The sequence below is a fragment of the Panthera leo genome, chromosome B4 (genome assembly GCF_018350215.1).
Source record: "Panthera leo isolate Ple1 chromosome B4, P.leo_Ple1_pat1.1, whole genome shotgun sequence".
Classification (NCBI taxonomy): domain Eukaryota; kingdom Metazoa; phylum Chordata; class Mammalia; order Carnivora; family Felidae; genus Panthera; species Panthera leo.
In genome coordinates, this window is record NC_056685.1 from 4,459,047 (window position 1) to 4,486,615 (window position 27,569).

A 27,569-nucleotide genomic window follows, 5' to 3' on the forward strand; every position below is an offset into this window, starting at 1 on the left:
AAACAGCAAACTGAGACATTTGGAAGAAAGAAAAGAATGATACTGAAAATATTCATTATTTAATCAACGTACAAAATATAGGCACGGGGGAAATAACACTAATAATTAACATGTGCTGTTTTACACCTCAGGAAAGGGAAAGCAAGAGCACTGACTTTAGGGGTTCATGGTCTTTCGTTGCAAAAGCCAAGAATAGAGCTAGGTTTCCATTATGAGAAAAAAAAAAGAAGGAAAGAAACATAGATGTGATCCAGTAGCTAGAAGGACCCCAAACCTGAAAGGTTCAAGGGAGCCGTGCTGAACTCCACTACAGACAAGGAAATCTGAGCCATTGTTGGAACCGAGCCATCTCACCTAGCGTGGAACTCAGGGTCTTGCTTGATTCGGTTTCCAGTTTCTTCTAATGGGGACATCTACCCGCGAGGCGTAAATAGTGTCCTGAAAAGAAAGCACGGGCTTTGATGGAGTCTTCATCCTCACCGGCCACATTTGTCTCAGGGACTTTGCCCCACTTCTTCGTAATCCTTCTCCAGGGCTGCCAAGTCTTTCCTGGCCTCTAAGAACTCGCCTTCGTCCATGCCTTCTCCGACGTACCAGTGTAAAAACGCCCTCTTGGCGTACATGAGGTCGAACTTGCGGTCCAGGCGGGCCCAGGCCTCCACGACCGCCGTGGTGTTGCTCAACATGCACACAGCCCGCCGGGCCTCGGCCAGGTCCCCTCCTGGCGTCACCGTGGGTGGCCGGCTGTTGATGCCCACCTTGAAACCGGTTGGACACCAGTCTACGAACTGCACAGAGCTCCTCAGCTTCGTGGCTGCAATGGCTGCATTCACATCTTTAGGGACCACGTCCCCTCTGTAGAGGAGGCAGCAGGCCATGTACTTCCCCAGCCGAGGGTCGCACTTGATCAGTTGATTGGAGAAGTCAAAGCAAGCAGCGGTGATGTCGGACACGGAGAGCTCCTCGTGGTAGGCGCTGTCGGCAGAGACGATGGGGGCAAAGGCTGTCACGGGGAAATGTATTCTCGGATACGGTACGAGGTTGGTCTGGAATTCAGTCAGGTCCACATTCAAGGGCCCTTCAAACCGGAGGGAAGCAGTAATGGAAGAGACCGCCTGACCTATCAGCCTATTAATGTTGGCATAAGAGGGGCGTTCGGCACCGAGTTTGTGGTGGCAGATGTCATAGACGGCCTCGTTGTCCACCATGAAGGTGCAGTCCAAGTGCTCTAGGGTGGAGTGGGTGGTGAGGATGCAGTTGTAAGGTTCCACGACAGCAGTGGAGATCCTGGGGGCCGGATAGACCGAGAACTCCAGCTTTGTCTTCCTGCTATATTCTGCCGCGAGCCTCTCCATTAAGAGGGATGTAAATCCCGATCCAGTCCCGCCTCCAAAGCTCCGGAAAATCAAAAATCCCTGGAGCCCACTGCACTGCTCCGCCTGGGGAAGTAAAGGAGACGTGAGAATGGGCCCAACGAAGCCAGAAGCAGTGAGAGGGGACACTACAAGCTCCCCCGAACAAACAAAACCTTCACAAAGGACTGGTCAACCGTGATCAACGCCACGGTAACACGTGCGAGCGTGCGGAGTAGGGGAAGCGCTTTAGAATTTTACTGTAGGCAAAACCTGAACATCCACCTGTCGTTAGCTGCCCTCCACGGATTTATCTGCATGTGATCTAAAGCAAGGTCTTTATCAGTAACAAAGACAAGAAAATGACTGGCAAAATACTGAAGCAACAGATCCCTCCCCCTCCGCCAGTAGATGAAGTACTTATCACCTCTATACCCAGTCTACTCTGTGGGTGTAAAAGGCATCGCGTTACTTAAGGATTATGTCAAACACCGAAACAGGTCCTAGACAAAGGATTCTCCAGATCCCCGAAGAACTGACTGTTCGTAAGTAGGGTAACTCATCTCCAGGTAGGATACGCCTCTTGTTAACTTCACAAATAGTGGGATGCTACTGGAAAAGGACGAGTGTCCAGATGCTTTGGAAGTCTGTGATAACAAGGTAAGCCACGAGTTGGGCAGAAGCAAGAGGGGAAGGGGGCTAATCCTTAAAAAGAAGGACCTCCTGCCATTTGTACAGCACGGATGGATGTTAAGGGCATTACGCTAAGTGAGGGAAGTCAGACATAGAAAGCCAGATACTGTATCATCCCATTTGTATGCATGGATCAAACTCATAAAAAGGGAAAGAACAGTGTCTGCCAGGGGCTGTGGGTGGGGGCAACCCGGAGTCAACGGTTGCAGGGCAGAAACTTTCAGTTAGAAAGTGAATGAGTTCTGGGCATCGAGCGGGCAGCATGGTGACTCTAGTCCACAATACTGTATTGTATGCTTGAAAGCTGCTAAGAAATGGGGCACCTGGGTGGCTCCGTCAGTTGAGCGACCGACTTCAGCTCAGGTCATGATCTCCCGCGGTCACGGGTTCAAGCCCCACGTTGGGCTCTGGAGCCTGCTTCAGATTCTGTGTCTCCCTCTCTCTCTGCCCCTCCCTCCCTCGCACTCTCTCTCTCTCTCTCAAAAATAAAGAAGCATTAAAAAAACTAAAATAAAAAAAGGAAGTTGCTAAGAGAGATCTTAAACGCTCTTACCACACACACACACGTTAACCATATTCCCGCAATCGCTGTACAGGACAGGTGTATAAAATCATCACATGTACACCTTGAATTTACACAATGTTGCGTGTCAGTTAGACCTCAATAAAGCAGTGGGGGAAAAATAAAACATTTCCCCATAAATCTAAAAAAAAAAAACAAAACCCAAAAAAGAGTAGATGGGGCTGTATATAACAAGGGTAAAGGTCTCTTTGGCCCTTCCTACAGAACAAAGCGTAATCAGAACCAACATACGGTGGCTTCTCGACTTTGCGCATCCGCAGGAGGCTCCAAGGGGAGAGGCTGGGTGCCGTGATGCCTGTGCTAGAAAATGCCAGTCCCTTGGGAGGTGGGGCCCAGGCACCGGGGCACCTGTCTAGGGAGAGGGGAGCCACTTGCCAGCTTTCGGATCCTCTCCAGCACGAGGTCGATGATGCCCATGCCGACAGAGTAGCGGCCTCGGGCGTAGTTGTTTGCCGCGTCTTCCTTCCCGCTGACGAGCTGCTCCGGGGGGAAGAGCGAGCGCTGCTGGCCGGCTCGGATCCCATCTGCAGAGGGAGACGAGGTCAGCGCACTCCCATCTGCAGGGGGAGAGGCGCTCAGCGCGCTCCCATCTGCAGGAGGAGACGAGGTGGGCACGCTCCCATCTGCAGGGGGACACGAGGTCAGCATGCTCCCAGGGGCAGGGGGAGACGAGGTCAGCACGCCCTGCTCCGAATTCTTGCACGGCCCAGGACCCCGACTGCTCCGTCCTCCCGTGTGGTGGACAAATGGCCTGGAACCACGGAATCACCCTTCCTTAGTCTAGGGACGGGTATCATTATTCTCAGATAAGCAGAAAGTATGTTTCCCTATCACACACCCTTCATCAGTTCCTCAGGGCTGCCGTGACAAATGACAACAAATTGGGTGGCTTCAGACGAGAGAAATCTGTTCTCTCACAGCTCAGGAAGTCGCACATCAGGGTGTTAGCAGTGCTGGTCCCTTCCGGAGGTGACAGGGAGAGGCTGTCCCATGCCACTCTTCTGGCTTCTGGTGACCTCTGCCAGTTTGGGGAGTTCCTCTGAGTGTACCTGCATGACCCCAGTGCCTGCCTCTGTCACACGTGCCATTCCCCCTGCCGTGTCCCCTCTTCTTCCCATAAGGACGCAGACCGTGGGATGTAGGGCCAACCCCCATCCAGTGTGACCCCATCTTAACTCAGTACAGCTGCAAAGACCTTATTTCCAAATGAAGTCACATTCTGAGGTTCTAGGTGGACACAGATATTTAAGAGACACTATTCACACCCATCACACACCCTGGGATCACGCTGGCATTTCAAGGCCAAGTACCTCTATCCACAAATGGCCAACTGCGTGCCAGCAAAGCAAGGAAAAGCGTACCAATCTAAATCATTAGTAGTATGCAAGGAAAGAGGCTTTAACAAGGAAGGTGTGGCCAACTCAAACACTCACACAACTCAAATGCAGTTAACATAAATGCCTAAAACAGGGAAACGGGTTACGATACTGGCAATCTTCAGTACAACCAAGCGCAACTCCTGCCTACTTTTGTTGCCTTTTAGAAACCTGGGCAGCATGAGGAAATACCAAGACACATGTGTCCCAGGTCCATGTCCCGCTCCCCAAATTTAGAACCATCTACATAGCGTGCTTCCTGAAGAATTATGTTGGAGGGCTAAGCAGGCTCTGAGGACGCTGCCCTGGTTATGGCGGGACACTGCACGGCAGCAAGGGCATGTGTCCAAGAATCCGATTCCTGCATTCAGGTTCTCCTTCCCCATTCAGCTACGGGGCAGTCACTTACCATCCCTAAGCCTCCACTGTCGCATCTCACAAACACGGATAATAACAAGACCTGCCCCATTGAACTGTTACAAGGATTAAATGAGATCACAGGGCACAACGCATGGCCCACAGGAAACCATTATAAATAATAATGATACAGGGGCGCCTGGGCTCAGTCGGTTGAGCTCCCGACCTCGGCTCAGGTCATGATCTCGCGGTTGACGGGTTCGAGCCTGGCATCGGGCTCTGCGCTGACAGCTGGAAGCCTGGAGCCTGCTTCCGATTCTGTGTCTTCCTCTCTCTCTGCCCCTGCCCCACTCGTGCTCTGTCTTCTCTCTCTCTCTCTCAAAAATAAAAACATTGGGGCGCCTGGGTGGCTCAGTCGGTTGAGTGTGCGACTTCAGCTCAGGTCATGATCTCGCAGTCCGTGAGTTCGAGCCCCGCGTCGGACTCTGTGCGGACAGCTCAGGGCCTGGAGCCTGTTTCGGATTCTGTGTCTCCCTCTCTCTCTGACCCTCCCCCATTCATGCTCTGTCTCTCTCTGTCTCAAAAATTGACAAAAAAAATTGAAAAAAATTGAAAAAAAATTATAAAAAAAAAAAATAAAAACATTAAAAAAATTTTTTTAAATGATGATACAATTAGCTCAGGACATGTATTTATGCAAATACCACATTGGTCCCGTCACCAGATACCTATAGTTCATTTCAGAAGATCACTGCCTAAGAGGAAATGAGCCAATGTCTAAGAACAAGATGGCTCTCTCAACTCACCTTGTTCCCCTGCACATCACCATGAATTCCTAAACCACAATTTTGTACACCCCCAAATAGTTAAATCTACCAAAATTTATTTAAATGAGTTTTAACATACGCACACCAAAAACAAACAAACAAAAAACCCAAAGTTAAGGTTTTTAGAAGATACTTATAAACAAGATAGAAGTGGGCATATAATTCTGGGTGGACTCTGCTTTTCACCTAAAAGTCTAAGGCTGAATTCAGCCTAAGAAGGGAATTTATGGCATTCTGGAAGCCCGGTTCTTCATGGTAGTGTCCAGTTGAGATTCTGAAGGTAGTTCATAAATTCTTTCAGTAAAATCGACTTTTCCAGAGATCAGTGATTATAGCACTGCCATTCGTGAGCACACCCAAACTGTCCGCTCCCTTCCTGGCACCTTTTCCACTTTGCTCAGAGACACGAGTGATCTGGCCCAGCGTCTTTACCTAACCAGCACCCTCAGGAAGTGAAGTGGTTTTTAAAAAGGATGATTTGACATTCCTTGCTTCCTTACTTCCAAAGCTGTTCGGCCCCACTCCACCTGAAATCCTTACAACTGTCTCCCCCAAAATCTTAAAGTTGCCAAAGCCTTTCTCCAACCACACCTCCTAGCCCACGACCCAGCCCGATGGTCTTTCTGTACCATTGCCCCCCTACTCGGCCCCAAGTTCCTGCCACACGGAACTCCTGTGACACGTGCAGGTTCCTCCAGGCCTCTGTGAATCTGCCAGTGCTGCTCCCTCGGGAGAAGACGTTGGATGGCTCTCTAGTTACTCGTCCCTTCCTCGGGGATACCTCTGCACCTTGCAGACATTTCTATTGTTACTAGGTGGCATCGTACAACACTGACATTTTTTAGATAAAAAATAATCAACCGCTGGCAACTTTATATGGTTCGGCTTAACACAGGTGTTCGTGTTGCTACCACCATTTACATTGTCTTCTCCGCTAGCTTATGCTGTTTCGTTGTTGTTGTTGTTAAAAGAGAATGGCTCTTCAAAGCATAAGAGACTCTTAAAAACGGAGAACAAACTGAGGGTTGATGGGGGTGGGAGGGAGGGGAAGGTGGGTGATGGGCATTGAGGAGGGCACCTGCTGGGATGAGCACTGGGTGTTGTATGGAAACCAATGTGACAATAAACTTCATATATTGAAAAAAATAAAAATAAAAAAATTAAAAAAATTAAAAAAAAAAAGAGAATGGCTCTTACTAGTATGCAAATCTGGGGTCAAACCCAGTTCTACCCTCAAAAGTTCAACGATCTAAGGCAAGTTCCAGAACCTGCCCAACACTGGGCAGCTTCATCTGTTAACTGAGGATAACAAGGTTTCCTGACAGAATACTAAAGGGATTATAGGAAAATATCCGTGCAGTTCCTCACTGATACATGGTACTGCTATGGACTGAATGTTCGTGTCTCCCCAAGATCTGTCTTGAATAGGTGTTGAAGCCCTAACCCCCGGTGTGATGGTGTGTGTGGGGAGGTCACCGGGCCATGGGGGTGGGGCCCTCGTGAATGGGGTTAGTGCCCTCGTCAGAGGACAGAGAGCGGATCTCTCTCTCTGCTATATGAGGACATGGCAAGAAGGTGGCCATCTGCAAAGCCAGAAGACAGCGCTCATCAGACACCGACCACGCTGCCACCCTGGTCTTGAACTTCCAGCCTCCACAACAGCGAGAAATAAATTTCCACCGTTTAACCCCTAGTCTACGATATCTTGTCACAACAGCCTGAACTCACTAGGACGGCAGCAGGGAAGGGATCAATATTCATTCATCTGTCTACTCCCATTACCTAGACGGATGAATGTTCATTGAATTTTGCTAAATTCCTTCTCACCACGACCTTGTGCTCCCGGTAGTTTCTTTTCCCACTCCTCCTCCCTTCGTGTTACTTTCACGGGTCTGCTTACACAGCCTGGCCCTGCGACGGGTGATCAGAGCCAGAGGCTTTGCGACGCCTGCCCCAAATCCCTCCTCGCCTGGTCCCCACCTCACGGGCACCATCCACCCCAGCTTTGCTCTCGGCCCCTTCAGACTCACACTTGGCACACTCCTCACACGTCACTTGACCCTCTGTCCTCCTCTCCAAACGTGTCTTAAATCTCTACTCCTATCTCCAAGGTCTCACACACCATCACCCCATTATTCCAATCAGAACTCCTCAATGAGCACCTTCCTCCCCGTCACAAAATCCTTGGTCACTACCCCAGAGAAGAGAGGGAAGGAGGAGAAGAACGACCCACCCTCTCAGTCATGGGGCCCCTCACCCACTCTGAACCATCCCTCCCTCCCCTCTCTCCCTTGTTCTGCCTATGAATATCTTTAGTAGAATTCTACTCCACAAACACAACCTAAACTTACCTTTCCTTTACTCAAAACCATTCAGGCTGGCTTTGGAGAACATCAGCCACTCTCACAGCGTTTTAGTACTAAATCTATCGGGTAACTTTTCACTGAACACCTCTGGTTCCCCATCTTCTAAGGGGAAGGGACCAACCTGCAGACCCTTCAAATTCCTCATGCCCAAAACTAGGTCACCTTCTGGAATTCCTACCTCATTTCTCAACCCCATTATTGAAACAGCGAAATCTGGGAGACACCCCTGAATTCTCTCAAGAACATCCATTGGCAAATGATCCATTCTTGTTTCTTTTTTTATTTTTTTTTAAAGTTTACTTACTTATTTTGAGAGAGAGAGAGAGAGAGAGAGAGGGAGAGAGAGAGGGAGAGAGAGAGAGACAGCGCACAAGCAGGGGAGAGGCAGAAAGAAAGAATCCCAAGCAGGCTCTGTGCTGTCAGCACAGAGTCCGACACGGGGCTTGAACCCACGAACCATGAGATCATGACCTGAGCTGAAATTGAGAGAGTGAGATGCTTAACTGATTGAGTCACCCAGGCGCCTCAATCCTCTACTGTTTAGACCCCTCTCAAATTGGTATTCTCCATTCCAGTCCATCCAACACAAAAATCTTGTAACTTAATCTACTCTCTTTCTAGATCAGTACTTGGCACAGAGCAGGTGCTAAAGAAATATTGAGTACAGGAATGAATGCATCTCTGTGATTAATATTACTGAAGTATAGTTCTAAATCTGCCATTCCCTTGCTCTAAGTCTTTTTATTTCCCATCAGATTCATACCACACGTATTATTCAAGGAAATTCCATAGTCTGCCTCCATGCCAGTTTAAGTCTTCTGTGACTCCACTATATCAACATCCTCTCCGTTTTCAAGCAGAAACAATATTCACAGGTGTCTGAGTGTGTCTTTGCTCGTGTTTTCCATTCTCTTTCATCTGTGAACTGTTAAAAGTCCTCTTACCCCGTCTTCAAGATTCAGATGGACTATCCCTTTGTCCATCAAGTCTTTTCTGATCTCTTCCAGAGAGGTGAGGCTCTCGCCCTCTCTTCCTTCAGCTCGCCCTCTCTTCAAGGCCTTCCTTGACATTCTTTTAGAAAAAGCACCTCCCACCACTTGGACAACATTCCCTACCCTTACGGCTCTGCCTTATTTTTCCCCATCCACCGATCACCATCAGGCACACTATTTGGTTTTTATAGAACTGCCCGCCACTAGAATATGGGCTCCATGAAGAGTACGACTACATACACCTCCAATGTCAAGGACAGTGCCTCACACGTATGAGGCTCTCTTAGTTGCTGAAGAGAACAAGGAAAATCAGCACCTTCTCCTCCAAGCCGGAGCATACGCCTCTTTGTTTGGGCCAGCTCCGGACCCTCTCTTTATGCTATATTCCAGAGGACTGGGGAATTTCTTCTGGTTTCTTCCTGCCTCCTAGCTCTTCCCTGACTTGCTCAGCTCCTGATCCCAGGTCTTAAACCTCCGACTGGCCCAGCGTCTTCAGATTGGCACAAGTTAAAATACCTGCTACAATATTCATAATTCTGAGATGTGGCCTCTCGCGTTGCTTCTTTAGTTACATTTACCGCAGTCCTCTGGGGACATATTCTACTCCGTCCGGGTTTCGGGGATACCAGACTGCAGCTGAAGCTCATGGCTGCAAAGTCCCACTTGTCAGAAACAAAAATTCAGATATTCTCTTCGGGCACTGATAATTCAGAGTCCAAATACAACATAACTGCCTCTCTTAGCCTCAGACTAGCTTCGCCTGTTCTTGAAGCCACCGCTATTTCCTATTTTTAATTCTTTCACGTCTAGCAAATACTGAATCTGTCTGCAGGCATGCTGGCTTCAGCGGTTCTCATGTTTCCCTCATAATAACCCTTTCCAGCTTCTGCTTCCCACGGGCACCAATCAACCTTCAGTGTGATACCTGATCTGACATCGTTCTGATCAGGAAATGAACTCTAATCCAGCACGTACAGACTGCATTTTCCAAGGATGGCCACCAGAGTATTTCTCATCTCACGTGTGCCTCTCAGACCTCGCTCTTGGTGCATCAAGAGGTGAGGTCTTATATTCCCTTCCTCGGTGGATCTCTGTTTGTAATGGCCTTGACCCAGCGAACAACAGCAGGTCAACACCCTTCCAAGCCTAGAGTATTAAAATGCCATGGACTTCAGCCTTGTGCTCCTGGGATGCTTGCTCTTGGAACCCCGCTGCCGTGCTGTGAGGAAGTCTCGGCAGCCCGCGGGGAGGCCTGTGGCCCCCACAGCCCTGACCCAGCTCTTAGCCAACAAGCCAGCACCAACTTGCCAGCCATGAGGGTGAAACACTTCCAAAGTGGATCCTCCAGGGGTGCCTGGGTGGCTCGGTCGGTTGAGCGTCCGACTTCGGCTCAGGTCACGATCTCACGGTTCGTGAGTTCGAGCCCCGCGTCGGGCTCTGTGCTGACAGCTCAGAGCCTGGAGCCTGCCTCGGATACTGTGTCTCCTTCTCTCTCTGACCCTCCCTCCCTCTCTCTCTCTCTCTCTCAAAAATAAATAAACATTAAAAAAAAATAAAAAAAGAATTCTTCAAAGTGGATCTTCCAGCTCCAACTTGAGCCTCCTTAGGACACCCTGTAGAGCAGAGAGGAGCACTGCCCTCTGAGTCCCGTCCAAACTGTAGAGTCATGGACAAAATAGCGATCATTATTGTTTCAAACCACTAATTTTGGAGGCAGTTTATTACACAGCAGTAAATAATTGACGCATAATACCAAACCCAAATCCACCCTCCTCTCCAGCCTTTCCAAGTCCGTAAGACCCCTTCCTCCCCCCAGCATTTCTGCAGACCCATTTCAAGTGCTTACTCAAGTCTTCCATTAATAATCATAACGTTGTATTCACTTCCCCCACAATTAGAAGATTTATTTGGCTCCTTGCCTCTTTGGAATCATGTTCGGGTCACGCCAAATTTCAGATTCTTTGTCAGAAGCTTCTAGCAACTGGCTTTCCAACCCAGGAAAAGATCTGATCTTCTGCTACAACAGATGTGTGTGGAGAAACTCACGAGGTTCGAATGTGTTTTATCACGTAGGAAAGGAGAGCTAAGCTAGCACGCCCTCTGGGTATGTTTCATGCTGATCACCTTACGTGGTCAGGAGTGACCTTCTAAATTTAAAAAGGGTCCCTATGATCCTGTTGAGATAGATCCAGTGTAATCTGACGATCCCAGGCACTCGTACTGGGTTTGTTTGCTGTGGTTGTGGACCTGGTTGAGCACACTAGAATGCCAGCCCCACATTACCTATAACAGTTGGCTCCAGGTCCGTGAAGAGGGCTCTGGGCACGTGCTTCCCGGCTCGGGTCTCACTAAAGAAGGCACTGCAAGACGCGCCCATATGCTCCATTTTAGCATTCTCCACCTGATCCTTTTTACTGTCGAGAACAACGCCGTCTGGCTGGATTCCATGTTCCAGGCAGTAGAGTTCCCAGCAAGCATCCCCAATCTGGATGCCAGCTTGGCCAACGTGAATGGAAAGGCACTCCCTCTGAAATAAGCCATAGTAAGTTAGAACGAAGCGGGCCTTCTTAGGTAACACACGCTCTGTCCCTCAGTAATTCTGCTCACAATTGAGAGAAACCCACTAGCTGAAGCCAGCAACAGAAATGTATTATAAAGCTAATGAAAAGAGTCTCACAGAAAGCAAAAACCAGGCTGCAGGTAAGCTGTAGGAACAATTAAACCCTGGACTCCAATTTCACTAAAAGGTTTCTTTCAACAATGTAATTTAAGCGCCTATTGTGCAATGGGGCTAAGAATGAGGTAAGGCTATATACATGTTAAATACCATATATGTATAAAATCAAGCTGCCTCACCCAGAAAAATAGCTGCTAGTTACTGGAAAGGAATAAACCCCGCCCCCTCAAAAATCAATTTATAACCTTGACACGTATTAAGACCCAGTGCATTTTAAAGTGCTACCTTTTCATATCTTGAGATTTTATATTTACTATTCAGATGTGCTCTGAATAAGGAAGGATGTTCTAAGCATAAAAGTAGTGGAAAATTTACCAAGGAAGCTTACATGTAAGGGATTTAACAACCCAGAAATGTTTAGACTCAATACTGTAATAAACAAACAAAAATGTTGATGTATGTAAAAAATAACTTACATATAGTCCTTCACATTAAGGGCTATAGATAAGGCAATTTTATATACATTAATTAAAAAAAAAAAACACTTGTGGGGTGCCTGGCTGGCTCAGTCAGTAGAGCACGTGACTCTCAATCTTGCGGTTGTGAGTTTGAGCCTCACGTGGAGGGTAGAGGTTACTTTAAAATAAAATCTTTTTTCCCTAGACTTCAAAAGTTTTTTATTTTATTTTATTTTATTTATTTTATTTTATTTCATTTCATTTTATTTTGTTTTATGTTATATATATTTTACCACAACAAAATTTTAAAAAACACCTCAAAACCCTAGCATAAGGTATACTCCATAAAAGTAATTTTTTTGTTTATACTTCTGGAAATTTCCCACATATACACATACGTACTTAAAAACACTCAGAAGCGTAACATACATGTTACTATACATCGGGTTTCTTTTTTACCTATTAATACATGTTGGAGAGCTAACCATTTGTTTGCATAAAATAGTTTATTTTTATTTGTATGTATTTAATTTTTTTTTCTTTAATTTGAGAGAGAGTATGCGCGTAAGTGGGGGAGAGGGTCAGAGGAGGAGAGAGAGAAAATCCCAAGCAGGCTCCACGACCAGCACACAGCCCAATGTAGGGCTCGATCTAATGACCCTGGAATCATGACCTGAGTCAAAATCACGAGTCAGATGCTCAACCAACTGAGCCACCCTGGTGCACCCATCCCCAAAATAAAATCTTAAAAAAAAAAAAAACCCACTTATGATACCTAGTAGGTAAATAGGCAAATGACATACATAGGTGGATTATTAAGAAAAGAGTCTCAAATACAAAGATTTAGGCACACTGGCACTCACAGCATTATTTCAAAAGTGAAAATCAAGAACCAGTCTACATTCATGTATCGTTGGGCATTTTAGAAAGGGTTAAGTAACCCTTGAATATTTTTGACATGGGAAATGCTTATGATAAGTTATCAAGTAAAAAAGTATGTAAATTGTATAGTTGTATACAAAGTATGATATCAAATACATTAGAAAGTAAGCACAGAAAGATATTGTTTTAAGTTTTTAATTTATTTATTTTGAGAGACAGAGAGAGCGCAGGTGGGGGAGGGGCAGAGAGAGAGGAAGAATCCCAAGCAGGATCTGCACCGACAGCACACAGCCAGACACGGGGCTCGAGCCGACAAACAGTGAGATCATGACCTAAGCCGAAATCAAGAGTCGAACGCTTAACCGACTGAGCCACCCAGATGCCCCAAAAAGGATCTTGAAAAATGCAAAAAACATTAAATATTAACAGCAGTTGTGTCTGGACAGTGATTATTTTTCTTGTGTAAAGTCTACTGTTTTCTACCACCCCCATTGGCCTCTACTCTCCCTCCTACTTTTAAATCACCATTCACATCTTGTTCTTAAAGGCCACCAACTAACTTTCTTGATAATTTACGCAGACACGAATATTTGCTCCTCTGAGAGAAGGAAAGAAAAAGTTACATCCTGAAAACCGCAAGGACAGCAGTTGGGGATTTGCACGTTGTTGGGTTTCGGTGGCTAGTGGGCATGGGACAGGTCTGAGACTCAACGACAAAAAGACCACTCAGTCCAGGGAGGGAGGGAGGGAGGGAGCTCTGGCTGATCACAGCCCTGCAGTCAGACTTGGACTCTGTTCCTGTTCCCGCTGCATCAAGCCCGTGTACTTTGCCTCCTTGATTCACAAGGTCTGACACAGCCCTCTCTGCTTTATGAGGGATTCAAGTTCACCGCTTGAATACCACCTGCCCCTTGTTCCTTCTCTGTGCAGCTACGGGTCTCTCGTGACAAAGGCTGTGAGCTCAATTTAGAAAGCACCTCACTAGGGGTGCCTGGGTGGCTCAGTCAGTGAAGTGTCTGACTTCGGCTCAGGTCACAATCTTACGGTTTGTGGGTTCAAGTCCCAGGTCAGGCTCTGTGCTGAAAGCTCAGAGCCTGGAGCCTGCTCCAGATTCTGTGTCTCCCTCTCTCTCCCTCTCTCTGTCTCTGTCTCTCTCTCTCTGTCTCAAAAGTAAATAAACATTAAAAATAAATAAATAAACACCTGACTCAGTACCAACCAATATTCCCACCTCTGTATGGCATATAAAAATCAAACAACATGTTCCATCATAAACCAGCTTCTAAGACTCTTAAAGCACAGCCTCATCCCTCCCGTACCTGCTGGGCTTCCAACGATCTCTGCACATCAGCTACTGTAATCAGATCAAAGCTCCCTAAATTTAGGTAACAGTGTCTTCACAAGGTCTGTTACCCAAGTGATTCAGACATAGGCATGATAATGTCCTTTTGGGACTCGCCAGGAATACTTGGCCCAAGAAGGACCAATCAAGACATAAGTGTGTCCCAAAGTACAGAAGGCTATCTATACCTTCTGCTTCTCTGAGCCTTTCCCTCCTTTCGGAGCATCTGCTAAATATTAGTCACACTATAAAATAAGACTGTAAACTGCCCACCAAATACCAATACTGGTAAGTCACCGCACATTCATAAATGCTGCTACCGTGGCTATTTGAATTACTAGGAAGGCACTATTTTCTAATTCACTTTTTATTTTAAGATAAAGACAAGTTGTAGATTCATACATGGTTGTAAGAAACCATAAAGATCTCGTGTACCCCTTACCCATTTCCCCCAGCAGAAATACCTTGCAAGACTACATATATCGTACAATATCACACCCAGAATATTGAAACTGATTCAGTCAAGACACAGAACGTTTCTGGGACCACAGGGAGCCCCCACGTAGGAAGGCATCATTTCTAAGAACAAAACAACTTAAACATCCTTAAAGTGTTGAAGAGAGAGTCCAAGAGGCTAAGAACATCGAAGATGAATAAGCAGTATGAAAGGCTGCTTCCATTTAAGAATTCAAAATTCTAACATACTAAAAATTACTGAGACTGGCACATAAGATACTAAAAGGCCAGTGGATCTTAAAAGATGATCCCCAGGCAGGAATTATAAGTAACGATATTCATTGTTGTCCCCCGAGAACTGAAATCAAGAGAGGACAAGGAGATAGATGTCCGTGTACTTTACCCGGCCACGCATTTATGAGCTTAGCAATGGTGACCTGGGTCTGAAGTCCCCAGAAACTCTACAAGCCTACCTAAAAGTGAAGCAATTTGATTTCTACAGAAAACCCAGCATGCCAGGTCTAAAACAAACATGGAACGAAAGGAAGGAGGGCTCCCTGCTTCCGCACTTCAATTAAGAGCAGTGAACAGGGGCACCTGGGTGGCTCAGTCCAACTTCAGCTCAGGTCATGATCTCACAGTTCATGGGTTCAAGCCCCATGTCAGGCTCTGTGCTGACAGCTCCAAGCCTGGAGCCTGCTTCAGATTCTGCCTCTCTCTCTCTCTTTCAAAATACAAATAAAATTAAAAAAAAAAAAATTAAGGAAAAAAGGAGTGAACAACTGCAAATCAACCAAGCTTCTCCTAAAAGCTGCAAAACCACAGATGCATGGGATGAGAGCTTATCCAAATCTGCCTCAAACAGTTATTGAAAGAAACAAATGGCCTCCTTAAAAATCTCTTCCTTTGTATTAAGACTTTTATTAAGGATGGTTTGGTAGTGAAGTGGGCCAAATATGATGGGTAAAATTTGCTACCACACCGAAGCGACAGTGACAACAAGGTAGGGGACCATAGCCACTTACCATGCTGCTCTGGAGGTGCCCCACTGGCCCACGGTAATGACAGAGGCGCACACCCAGGCGGACTTTATCACAGGGCAGGAAATGACTCCACCTGGGGGCTGAGACACCTGCTTCTCTTAAAGGAGTCCAGCCTCCCCTCAGTCTTTCCATTCTCTTTTCTCAAAGGGTCTGTGTGGGACCTGAACACCCTGGGAGAGTCTGTGCACAACTACAGATGACTTAATTGGAGCTTACCCAAATTTGCTTCCAACTCAAGCTTACTTTTGTTCAAAATAACAAATGTCTTCTTAAAAAGATCCTCCTCTCCTATTACGAATGTATCAAGCATGGATGGGGAAAGATTATGAGTAAAATTTGCTTCAATAGCAATTAGTAAATATCTAGAAAAAAATAGCTTTTTCTAGTATATAAGTACTATGTGAATGTCTTCTCCTTAAGTAAGATTCAAACAGGGGCATCTGGGTGGCTCTGTTGGTTAAGCATCCAACTTCGGCTCAGGTCATGATCTTGCAGTTCATGGGTTCAAGATCCACATCAGGCTTTGCGCTGACAGCATGGGTCCTGCTGGGGATTCTCTCTCTCCTCTCTCTCTGCACCTCCCCCACTTGCACTTTCTCTCAAAATAAATAAATAAACATTAAAAAAAAAGATGTGTTAAATTTTTCCATTACGATTGTTGACTTGTCTGTTTTTCTTTTCTGACAATTTTTTGACAATTTTTGCTTTATATATTTTGAGGCTATGTTATTGAGAGCATGTAAGTTTTAAATTGTTGTATTTTCTGTGGAATTGAAATGTTTTATCATTTTAAAATGACTATATCTACTAATGATTTTACCTTAAAGTCTTTATTATTGAATATATTTTTAAAAATTTTTAATGTTTATTTTTGAGAGACAGTGAGTGAGAGAGCATGAGTGCGGGGGTGGGCAGAGAGAGGGAGACACAGAATCTGAAGCAGGCTCCAGGCTCCGAGCTGTTAGCACAGAACCCGACACAGGGCTAGAACCCACGAGCCGTGAGATCATGACCTGAGCCGAAGTCAGATACTTAAATAACTGAGCCACCCAGATGCCCCTTTATTGTTGAATGTTAACATTACTACTTTAATATAGATTTCTTGGTTAGTATCTGAATGATGTCTTTCTCATCTTTTTACATTCTTAAAAATTTAAAAACCTTTCGGTATTGTCATATTTTTATGTGTCTTTTGTAAGCATAATGTAACTGATTTTTTTCTATGTATCTTTATTTATTTTTTTTTTAACATTTATTTATTTTTGAGACAGAGAGAGACAGAGCATGAACGGGGGAGGGGCAGAGAGAGAGGGAGACACAGAATCTGAAGCAGGCTCCAGGCTCTGAGCCATCAGCCCAGAGCCTGACGCGGGACTCAAATTCACGGACTGCGAGATTGTGACCTGAGTTGAAGTCGGACACTTAACCGACTGAGCCACCCAGGGGCCCCTGTATCTTTGTTTTTTTTTTTATTTTGAGAGAGAGAGAGAAAGAGAGAGAGTGAACAAGGGAGGAGCAGAGAGAGATGGAGAGAGAGAATCCTGATCAGGCTCCACACTGTCTGCACAGAGCCCGGCGTGGGGCTCAAACCCACAAACCATGAGCTCATGACCTGAGCAGAAATCAAGAATTGGATGCTTAACCCACTGAGCCACCCAGGCATCCCTCTATGTATCTTTTAATCGAAGAATGTAGTGCACGACATTTAATGCAATAACTAACATAGCTGGGTTTAGATATCTTATTTTGGGCCTTTATCTTGTTTGTCCCCATTTTCTAGGTTATCTTTTGTATCCTTCCTGATCTTCTTTTGAACCATCAAAACGTATTTAAGCATGCAGCGAACTATTGCTGTTGTTTTATAAAATCAACGTTTGCTTTAGACTTCCCCACATATTACCATTTTCTTTGCTTTTCATGCCTTCTCCCATTTCAGAACTTTTTTTTTTAAACTTCTTCTGCCTGAAGTAAGTCCTTTAGAATTTCCTTGAGTGAAGTCTTTTTCTTTTCTTTTTTTTTTTTTTTTTTTTTTTTGCTTTTGTCTGAAATACCTTTATTTCACCCACCTTCCTGAAAGGTATTTCACTGGGTACGGAATTCTATGTCGGTATTTCTCCCTGAATCCACTGGCTTGTGGCTTCTGGTACAGCCTATGAGAAGCTGTCCGTACAAATGTTATTCCTTTGAAGGTCTCTCTGGCTGGGTTTGAGTTTTTATCTCTGTCTTTGGTTGCTTTAGTTTTACCATCATGTGTCTTTATGTTGATTTCTTTATTTGTCCTACTTTCGATCTGTTGGGCTTAATGATTTGTCAATTCATGTCTTTCTTAAGTTTTAGAGAGTTCTCGTTATCTTTTTGAATATGGCTTTCTTTCCATTTTCTCCTTCCTCTTCTTTTCATTAGACTTTTTTTTTTTTTTTTAATTTTTTTAACGTTTATTTATTTTTGAGACAGAGAGAGACAGGGCATGAACAGGGGAAGGGCAGAGAGAGAGGGAGACACAGAATCTGAAACAGGCTCCAGGCTCTGAGCGGTCAGCACAGAGCCTGACGCGGGGCTTGAACTCACGGACCGTGAGATCATCACCTGAGCCGAAGTCGGAAGCTTAACTGACGAAGCCACCCAGGCACCCCTCGTTAGACGTTTTTTACGGTGGCTTATACATCTCTTAATATCTCCTATTTTCAGTCACTTTGTATCTCTCTGCCACATCCTGCTTAATTTCTCCAGCTATCCTCCTGTTCATCCACTGTCTTTTCTCTGGCTTTCCCTAATCTTTTTTTTAAGGCCACACGCTGAGTTTTCAATTTTAATTATTGTTCTAGAATTTTTTTTTCCAAATCTGCTGCATCCAACTTTTTTTTTGGTAATTGACTATTTTGTGATGATATTTTCCATCTTGTCTTCTATTTGTTTAGACACAGTCACTGTAGATGTTTCCTAATCTGCATGATTATTCGACAAAACAAACATCTTTGCAGGTCTCTTTCCTTTGTCAGTTATTTTTTCTTTTTTCTTTTTTTTAATGTTTATCTATTTCTGAGAGAGACAGAGCTCGAGAGGGGAATGGCCAGAGAGAGAGGGAGACACAGAATCTGAAGCAGGCTCCAGGCTCTGAGCCATCAGCACAGAGCCCAATGCAGGGCTTGAACTCACAAACCGTGAGATCATGACCTGAGCCGAAGTCGGATGCTTAACTGACTGAGCCACCCAGGCGCCCATGTCAGTTATTTTTTCTGATTCTTACCACAAGTGGCCTTTTTTCCTTGTGTGCTTGCTTTTGACTGTGAGCTTCTGGTTTTCTTTGAAAACTTATTTGAAGTCTTTGAGGTCTGGGATGGACACGTTTCTCCAGAGGATTTACATTTCCTTCTTCAAGTCATGTAGGGGGTATCATCTGTTTAAATTGATTCACTCGAGTTTTAGTTTTCAGACTATCCAAGGGAAGCAACTTGGGGTTACTTTGTAATCTAAGGCCAGCTTGTGGCTATAAAATCCTTCCCAATACCCTGCTCTGCCCAACACCAGGGAAAATCACCTTGTCTCTCTTGGGTGTTGAGAAGCTGGGGTGCGTTTACCCTTATTCTAAACGTATTTGGGGAGTTGAACTTTATGGAGAAGGGTCTCCTATGAAACAGTCTTGGATTGGGCCCTGGGCATTGGTCGCTCTCCCTCGTGTGCCCATTGAGTCCATGAAGAATGAAGTGTCCCCGTTTGGCAAACACCTGTAACACAAAGGGGATTTCTGGCTTCCACTCACCTCTCTCATTTCGTAAGAAATGGCCTACTAATTCTTTACTAGCTTATTCATCGGTGCTTTCAGTATGTTCCTTTGTGCTTTATTTGGGCAAGTTTTCTTTTACTTAGTGGTCAAAGCGGTCACGATAACTTGTCACATCCTGTTACTGGAGCCGGAACTCCAATCGCTTCTTTTTAAACTTGCTGTGGATGCACCTCTTTTAAAAATGGTGAGAGTCTCTGGCTTTCGTTGGGAAAATGTAGCATATTCACATTTCTGTGATTACAATATGCATGGGTATACTCTTGTCTTACTTTATGTTTTCCACTGACTATGTTGTTTATTACTTTCCTCCAATTTGAAAGACTGATTAAATTTTCTTTGTGCCACAAATTTCTCGCTCATGGTTTGTAAGTTGTAACACATTTTCCAGTACTTCTATTACTTTAAAATTTAATATGCAAATTTAATTATATACATTAATGTATATACTTTAATCTTATATATTTTAGTCTTTTAGAAATAAATTGCCCCCAAAACATGCACACACACACACACACATTTTCAATCTTCCTCCTTTTATTTTTAATATTTTTTAATGTTTATTGAGAGAGAAAGGGAGAGAGAGACAGAGTGTGAACAGGGGAGGGGCAGAGAGAAAAGAAGGAGATACAGAATCCGAAGCAGGCTTCAGGCTCCGAGCTGTCAGCACAGAGCCCAATGTGGGGCTCGAACTCACAAACCGCAAGATCATGACCTAAGCTGAAGTCAGATGTTCAACCACTGAGCCACCCAGGGACCCCAAATCTTCCCTTTTTAATGCCCATCCTCACCCCCACTGTTTCCAAAATTGATAATATTTGGAATTTTAGCGTCATTAAAATAAATATTTTACATTAGCCATCAACAATTATTTAGGCATAACTAGAAATTGTATTGCCTTCTTCACACACTACTGCTTCCTGTATCCCATTTATTCCTTCTTATTGGATTTGTTAGTCATGTTGCTGGATTATACATGCAAGTAATTCTTTCAATTTTGCAAGTGGTACATTTGATAGCTTCTTGCATATCCAAAAATGTGTTCATTTTTCCCCACCCTTAAATAACAATTTGTTTGAATATGAGATTTTAGGCTCCAAATTTTATTTCCTCAGACCATTATTCCTTCTTTCCAATGAAAAATATTGCACTGCTCTGAATCTTTGTTCCTTGGAGATAGCTATTTTTCTCTGAGAGCTTTTATGATTTTTCTCTTTATTTCTTCTAACATGAACATTTCCATGATGTATCTATATGCAATCTTTAAATCACCTCATTCCATACCTGGAGGACTCTTCTAATCATCAGGTCATATTCTTTCTTGGGTCTGAGCTTTTTATTTATTTATTTGTTTTCTCCTCTCCTTATTGCCTGTTCTCTCTCCTGGAACTGTTGTTGGATGTAAGTTGAAATTTTTAATTCTGCCCTTTTGACTTTTGACTTCTTTCATGCTTTCCTTTTCTTGGCTCTCTGCATTATATTCTTGGAAAATTCCTCAGCTACAACTTTTGGCCAGTTAATTTGCTTTTCATCTGTGTTGGTCTTGCTATTGATATGTCTTTTGGTTTACTTTATATTTTAAATGACCAGAATTTTAGTGTGTGTTTTTTTTCATGGCTGAATTGGCATTTCACCTTTCCCTTTGAAGTCTTCTTCTGTTTGCTTTATTTACTCTCTTTCCTTGTGTCCTAATTCTTCCCCCTTCAGGATTTTGAGGTCTGTCTCATTGTGAAGGTTTTCCTGAAACCTTTTAACAATCACTGTTTTGTCTTTTACACAGTTTTGTCTTAGACTTCTGTTTTCCAGCCTGTGCTATTTTCTACAGCCTGCTTCTAGTTATAAAGGGGGAGGGTTGGAATGTACCGCCAGTCGGAGTGGCTGGTATCTCTCTTCTGGTTTAGTGTTCCCCATCCTCCCTGGAATATTCAGCTTCCTGAGGCACTCCTCCGTATGTCCAGCTCCTGGATCCCCACTGCATTAGCCTGTGGGCAAGTGTACTCCACATGCAGAGGAGGGGGAAGAGGCCAACTGACACCCCTGCTCCAAATGTACCTCCCCATTTAATCACCCCAACAAATCACTCAAACTCCTTCCACACCTTGTATCTGTTGATTCTGCCTGGGGAGCTCCCTTAATCATGTGCTCTCCAGCAGTTTTCTCCTGAATTTATGAATTCTACGTGTTACAGAATTTGATCTTCATGAAACCAATCCTGTCTGTCTCTACCTGCCAATAATCCCCCAAATTTTTAGGGTTCTGATCATTCCATGTAATAAAGACAAAGAGTAAGTCTGTTCCATTTTATAAAATCAGAATCTTGTTTATTTTGTTACTGTGTCAGATTTCTCCCCTTGGCCCCTGATATTTTTAGTTTGAGACAAGGTAAGGGAAAATCAGAAGATCTGAGTATCTCATTTCTGGCCATTGACACATTCGGTATGTTTAATTTTTTACATTTTTTTTCATTTTTTTAAATGTTTATTTATTTTGAGAGAGAAGGAGAGAGAGGGGGGAGAGAGAGAGAGAGGGGGAGAGAGAGAGAATATGAATGAGTAGGGGAGGGGCAGAGAGAGGGAGACAGAATCCCAAGCAGGCTCCACACTGTCAGTGCAAAGCCTGATGCGGGGCTCGAACCCACAAACTGTGAGATCATAACCTGAACTGAAACCAAGAGTTGGACACCTAAATGACTGAGCCACTCAGGCACCCCTAATTTTTTGTTTTTAATACTCAACCTCACTTAGAGCTATGATTAACTTAAGATTTGCAATTAGAACAAAATTAGAAAAATCTCGTTTGTAATGTAATTTAAGAAACATATCCTTTTTTTTCCTTTTATTTTGGTAATTCCTTTATTCCTTAGAAGACTAAATCTTAAAAGAATAAAGTTTCTTCAACTAATAATAATCGGAATTTCAAGTCTGGAGAAGTCTTCTGCTGTGATGGTTAGTTTCATGTGTCAACTTGGATAGCCCGTGGTGCTTATTCAATCAATCACCAATCCATGTATTGCTATGAAGTCATTTTGTAGATACCGCTAACACTGACAATCAGTTGACTTTATGTAAATATTACCCTTGATAATGTGGGTGGGTCTCACTTAATCAGTGGAAAGGCCTTAAAAGCAAAACAGCACTATCAGCTTCAGCTCCTACCCAAGAGTTGCCAGCCTGCCAGTCTGCCCTACTAACTTCAGATTTTATAGTGTCCACAATGACATAAACCATTCCATGAAATACATCTCCACAGATACATAACATGTGACTCCATTACCGTGTATACATATAAACATATACTTAAACCTCTCTCTGTATAAATCTCCGTTTTTCTATAAACATATACATAAACGTATTTATTACTAGCTCTGTTTCTCTGGTAGAACCCTCACTGACACAGGCGTGGCTGTCCTTAGGTCCTGAGAGAGAGTGAAAGAAAACTTGCAAGTATAAAAGTGTATGTTTATGGTTAGGATTTCCTTTCTTTACAAAGTTCCTCCCTTCAGTATTTTTTAATATAGGCCAGTCAATTTGCTGGCTAAGAAACTGAGAAGAAGAAACCTTCTAAGTGAGAAATTCTTGTTAAACAAAAATTCTTCAGCTCTGAGAAATAATTCTCATTGATATGCTGACCTTTCTGAAGTTATCTTTGCTAATTCTCCATTGGCGGCCCTGGTGGCCACAGCCAAAGTCACTTCCCATTGTCATTCCCTCCCCCGTGGTACCCACATGCCTACCTTGTTCCCCCTCCATCCTCCTCTCCCATTGCTAACATAATTCAGTATTTTAAAACTTCAGTGGCATCTTCTTAAGATAGTCTAAGCATAAAAGAAATTAGCCCCAATCTACTTTTAATTAGTAATGCTTTTCCTGGCTACACATTTTTCCCTCCAAGTTTCATTCTTCTTCTTCTTCTTTTTTTTTTTTTCAAGTTTATTTATTCATTTAGAGAGAGTAAAAGAGAATGTGAGCAGGAGAGAGGCAGAGAGAGAGAGAGGAAGAGAGAGAATCCCAAGCAGGCTGCACGCTGTCAGCGCAGAAGCCAACGTGGGGCTTGAGCCCACGAACTGTGAGATCATGACCTGACCTGAAATCGAGAGTCAGATGCCTAACTGACTGAGCCACTCAGGTGCCTCCCAAGTTTCATTCTTCTTAAACCCTCCAGCTAGCACTCCAGTTTCCAATTTTACGGTTTTTCTCATTGACATATCTAAAAGCAAACCAATATAGCAAATGATAGATAGATGCAAAAAATGAACAACTTTCACTTCACGTACACACAAACACACATGATAGATTTTAAGACACAACAAACCTGATTTCAAATAGTCTGCCCCGTTGTGCCAATAAACACTCTTCTGCTGGTCCGGTGAGATTAGCGAAACTTTTCTTCGTAAAGCAAGTTTACCGTAAAGTAACCTCCTCATTGGCAGTTTAAGAAAGCACAGCCTTAATAGCTTTAAGACACGAGTCTGAGGACTCGCTGGAAGAACAGAAGTAAATCCACGGCACAGAGTGGTCAGGCAGACTGTCAGAAGTGACAGGATGAATTCTCGGGATTCTTCCTCTACAACCCCACTTATACACCAGCTAGTACACACTGTGTGACCCTGCTGGTTGCTGAAACAAGCATGATATGTATCACTTGGTAACCAGGTTTACAAAAAGAGAGTTTGATTTCTTTAGAGAAAATAAGAGAATAGGTTTTAGAATTCTTGATTTGGGTCCTAATTTGTATTAGTATACTAGTCATTGAAATGATTTGAGAACATCCCACAAGAGAATGTTTGTAAATCGCTGTTTGGGTGGAAACCAGCTACTTCAGCGTGCCTGGCTCGCTCAGTTGGAGGAATGAGGCTCTTGATCTCGGGGTCGTGAGTTCGAGCCCGTTGTTAAGCCCCGCTTAAATAAATAAGCTTTAAAAAAACAAAGCTCTTTAGACAGCATTTCTGTACTGCTTTACTCTAACTGCCGCAAAGCAATATTTTCTTTTTTAATTTTGGGTAGGGTAGGATAAAGTAAAATATCACAACATGATTCTTATAACACAAGAATTTTTCCTTGTGGTATAAATGTAATTCAAGTTCAGCATCTCGTGATTTAAAAAATTATAAAACACAAGAAAGTAAAAATAATAACTTAATACTCATACTCTGACTACCTAGAGATATCTTAATGCATTGATTTCATCTTCTTCCTCCATTAAATCTCTTATAATTCATGACTCAGGATGTACTGATTATACCTCTATAGTCCATGTTTTTATTTAAAAATTACGGTATACTTATCCTATTATACACTTCATAGTTCATTTTTGTTGACTGAAAATATTTTTTCCACGGGGCACCTGGGTGGCTCAGTCAGTTGAGTGTCTGACTAGCTCAGGTCATGATCTCACAGTTCATGGGATCAACCCCATGTTGGGCTCTGTGTTGACAGCAGGGTGCTTGCTTGGGATTCTCTCTCTCCTTCTCTCTCTGCCCCTCCCCTGCTCGCTCTCTCTCTCTCAAAATAAATGAATAAACATTAAAAAAAAAAAACAAAACAAAATATTCTTTCCAGTGGGTCAACTATAATTAACCATTTCCCCATCATTATTTATTTAGACTACCTTTACTTTTTCTGATATTATAAACATCAATGCCATTAATATCTTCACATTGCAGGGAAAATAAAATTTCAATTCTACCCTCTCAGTGTGTTGGGCTGGGCATGAGAGTTAAAATGACAGAACACAGATCAACAGGGGAAAAGCAAATAAATTTTCACATGTACATGGGAGCTCCCCAATCCCAACAGGAAAAAGACGATCAAACGAAGTGGCAAAACCTTAGTGCTCATATAGTAGGTCAGATGAAGAGAGGCAATCGTGCAAAAGTAGCTAAAATACATGAGGAGGCCAAGGGAAGATAACAGTTATTCTAACAAGTGCTGTTTGTACAGAATTCTCTGTACACCTGTCCTCCCAATCTCTGGTGATGAGAAGATTCCTTTCTTCCTGGCACAGGGACAGCAGCTGCTCACATGGAAGCTTTATCTCCAGTTTTTAGGAAGAAAAGTGGAGATCAGAATGTCCTTCTTGTATCTGGTGTTCTTCAAGTGCCCACAGCTCAAAATAATCCTAATGTCATATTCCCAGCTGGCATATTCTACCCTTTCATGTATGTATAATTTTATTCCTTAGGACAGATTCCCAGAAATGGAATCATAGTATCAAAGGAGAAGTTATTTTTAATGTTTATTTATTTTTGAGAGAGAGAGAGAGACAGAGACAGAGACAGAGCACGAGCAGGAGAGGAGCAGAGAGAGTGGGAGACACAGAATCCGAAGCAGGCTCCAGGCTCCCAGCTGTCAGCACAGAGCCCCAAGGGGGGCTTGAACTCACTAACCCTGAGATCATGACCTGAGCCGAAGTCCAACATTTAACAGACTAATCTATAATAACCTGGAAGAAGTTATTTTTAAAGACTTTGACACATAAAAAGCAATATTTAAAATCAAAGAATGTGCTATTTAACAGCCGTCTTTTTTATTTAAGGAGATCCTTTATTGGATGCTGAGCTTTTTGCCGCCTTCATACACTTAGAGGATGAAGGCACCTTCACTCTCTTTTGCTAAAGAGAAAATGCCTCTGCCTATTGGGAGACAGGACGGCTCATAATTCGGTCTTAGTGGTTTCCTAGAGACAGCCCTGAGAACACATTTCCATCACCTTTGGTAACTGGGGATTTATCTCACATGAATAATTTAGCGCGTATGCGGCCAATAACGCCACATCAGTTTGGGTCCTTACTCTCGATCCCTCTTCTCCCCCAATACTAAGAAAGATCTAAAGTGCTTCCAATCTGCCGTGGCCTGTGGCTTAAGTCCTAATGAACACTGAAATAGGTAACGGGCCTTGGGGATTTCGCAATTGGGTCTGAACTAAATCCAAGGCCATCCAGGAATCTGCAGGACTGACCCCTTCACCATCCTGCCTGGCCCCGTTCCATTTAAGCGCCAAAAGGGCGGGACTTCACGTTTCCTAGCAACCGCCCGCTGCCCCCCGATTGGCTGGGCGCCGCACGGCCGCCATTTTCAAACCCCGGAAGATGGCGGCGGCGGTGGCGGCGCCCTCCTGACAGGAACTGCTCTCCGGGCAGCAGTGGTCGGGCGCGGTGCCCGACCCAGCGGGTCCCCCGGGCACCCGGCCACCGCCCCACCCCCCTCCGCGCCATGGAGCCCGAGCAGGCTGCCCAGAAGCAGCCCCGGCCGCGGAGGCGAAGCCGCCGGGCCTCCGGGCTCAACGCGGACGGCGCCGCGGGACCTTCGGCCGACACCCCCAGGCCGGGGCCCGACGGCCGGTAAGCGCTGGAAGCCGCAGCGACCGGGGACCCGGGCGTCCGGTCCGAGCACGGGGGGGGGGGGGAGGGATGCGGAGAGGGGCAGCTGCTCAACCCCCTCCTCCTCCTCCGCGTCCTCCTGGTCCTCAGGCGGGGCGCGCGCTGCTGACCCTCCTCCTCCTCCTCCCCCCCCCCCCCCCCGGCGGGGGCGCGGGCTCTTTACTCACCTCCTCTTCCTCCTCCTGGTCCTCAGGCGGGGCGCGGGCTGCAGTCCTCCTCCTCCCCCATCAGCCCCCTCCTGCTCCCTCCTCCCTCCTGCCCTTCCTCTGGCCCGGCGCGCGCTGCCCACTTCCCGCTGCCCCGCCCCTCCCTCCAGGGCAGGGGCAGGGGCGGGGGCGGCGCGGGCCGGCGGAGGAGGTGGGCTCTCCGCCGGCCGGGGGCTGCAGCGGGGGCGGGTGCTCAACGCCACCCCGGAGGCCGACCGCCCGGGAGCCTGCGGGCCTCGGGAAGGGGGAGGGGTCGCCACCGGAGCCGCGCGACTTGCAACGGGCGCGAAACTGGGGCTGAAAGCGAGCGTTCGAGGGAGACGCCTTGCGGACGCCTGTCGGCGAACCGAGCACAGCCCGCGGCGGCTCCAGCCTCCCGGCGGAACAGGTCCCAGCGGATGGTCGCTGGCTTTGCCTGTCGTCCCACGCTCCCCATTCTGTGTCGTGTGTCTGGAAAGGGTGGCCCCTGAGGGCCTCCGAAGGCTGCGTCTGGGAGAGGGGCGACGGACACGAGTACTGAACACCTTGCCCTCCCGCCGCGCCGTTGGAGGTGGCAGGTGCCGGTTGCCGGCTGTTGGACCTTTCGTCTCTAGGCCTGCGTCCTCAGCTGTGAAATGGGGATTCCGCTGGGACCCACTTCGTAGCAGTTGTAAAATGTAGAGAGAATGCGCTAAGGGGCGTGCGCCGCGCCTCTACCCCGAGCGCCCTCGATCTGTGTTAACTGCTGGCTGGTTTTTAAAGTAACAATTACGCCTGTGCGCGTCGTTTCCAAAGGCCCTGTGGTCCGTCTCAGATACTGC

The 27,569-nt window shown here is 45.2% G+C and overlaps 2 protein-coding genes across 3 annotated transcripts in view; one reads left to right on the forward strand and one right to left on the reverse strand.

Moving 5' to 3' along the window:
* Window positions 1-70: 70 nt before the first annotated feature.
* Window positions 71-26,981, reverse strand: TUBAL3 (tubulin alpha like 3). Of its 2 annotated transcripts, XM_042944758.1 has the most exons (4): window positions 26,731-26,762; window positions 10,830-11,073; window positions 3,004-3,152; window positions 71-1,439 (listed from the first exon to the last, which is right to left on the reverse strand). In XM_042944758.1, exons 2-4 carry the CDS (start codon window positions 10,930-10,932, stop codon window positions 495-497), a joined length of 1,197 nt encoding a protein of 398 aa, XP_042800692.1. In that variant the 5' UTR covers window positions 10,933-11,073; window positions 26,731-26,762; the 3' UTR covers window positions 71-494. The 2 variants fall into 2 exon arrangements, with proteins under 2 accessions (XP_042800692.1, XP_042800691.1); XM_042944757.1 differs by lacking the exon at window positions 10,830-11,073 and having other exon boundaries at window positions 26,731-26,981.
* The window catches only part of NET1 (neuroepithelial cell transforming 1), a 60,216-nt gene continuing 58,909 nt past the window's right edge, over window positions 26,263-27,569 (forward strand). Inside the window, exon 1 of the mRNA XM_042944755.1 lies at window positions 26,263-26,524. Within this exon, the coding sequence (XP_042800689.1) occupies window positions 26,397-26,524 (128 nt within the window). The 5' untranslated portion in view covers window positions 26,263-26,396. The remainder of the gene's footprint in view (window positions 26,525-27,569) is intronic.

Excerpts from the sequence above, each read along its gene's own strand:
- TUBAL3 (XM_042944758.1), bottom strand. The coding sequence starts at position 10,932 with ATGGAGCATATGGGCGCGTCTTGCAGTGCCTTCTTTAGTGAGACCCGA. Across the intron at positions 3,153-10,829 it reads CCTGGAGCCAACTGTTATAG|ATGGGATCCGAGCCGGCCAG; the intron begins GTAATGTGGGGC and ends CTCCCTCTGCAG. Across the intron at positions 1,440-3,003 it reads TGGAGAGGATCCGAAAGCTG|GCGGAGCAGTGCAGTGGGCT; the intron begins GCAAGTGGCTCC and ends TTACTTCCCCAG.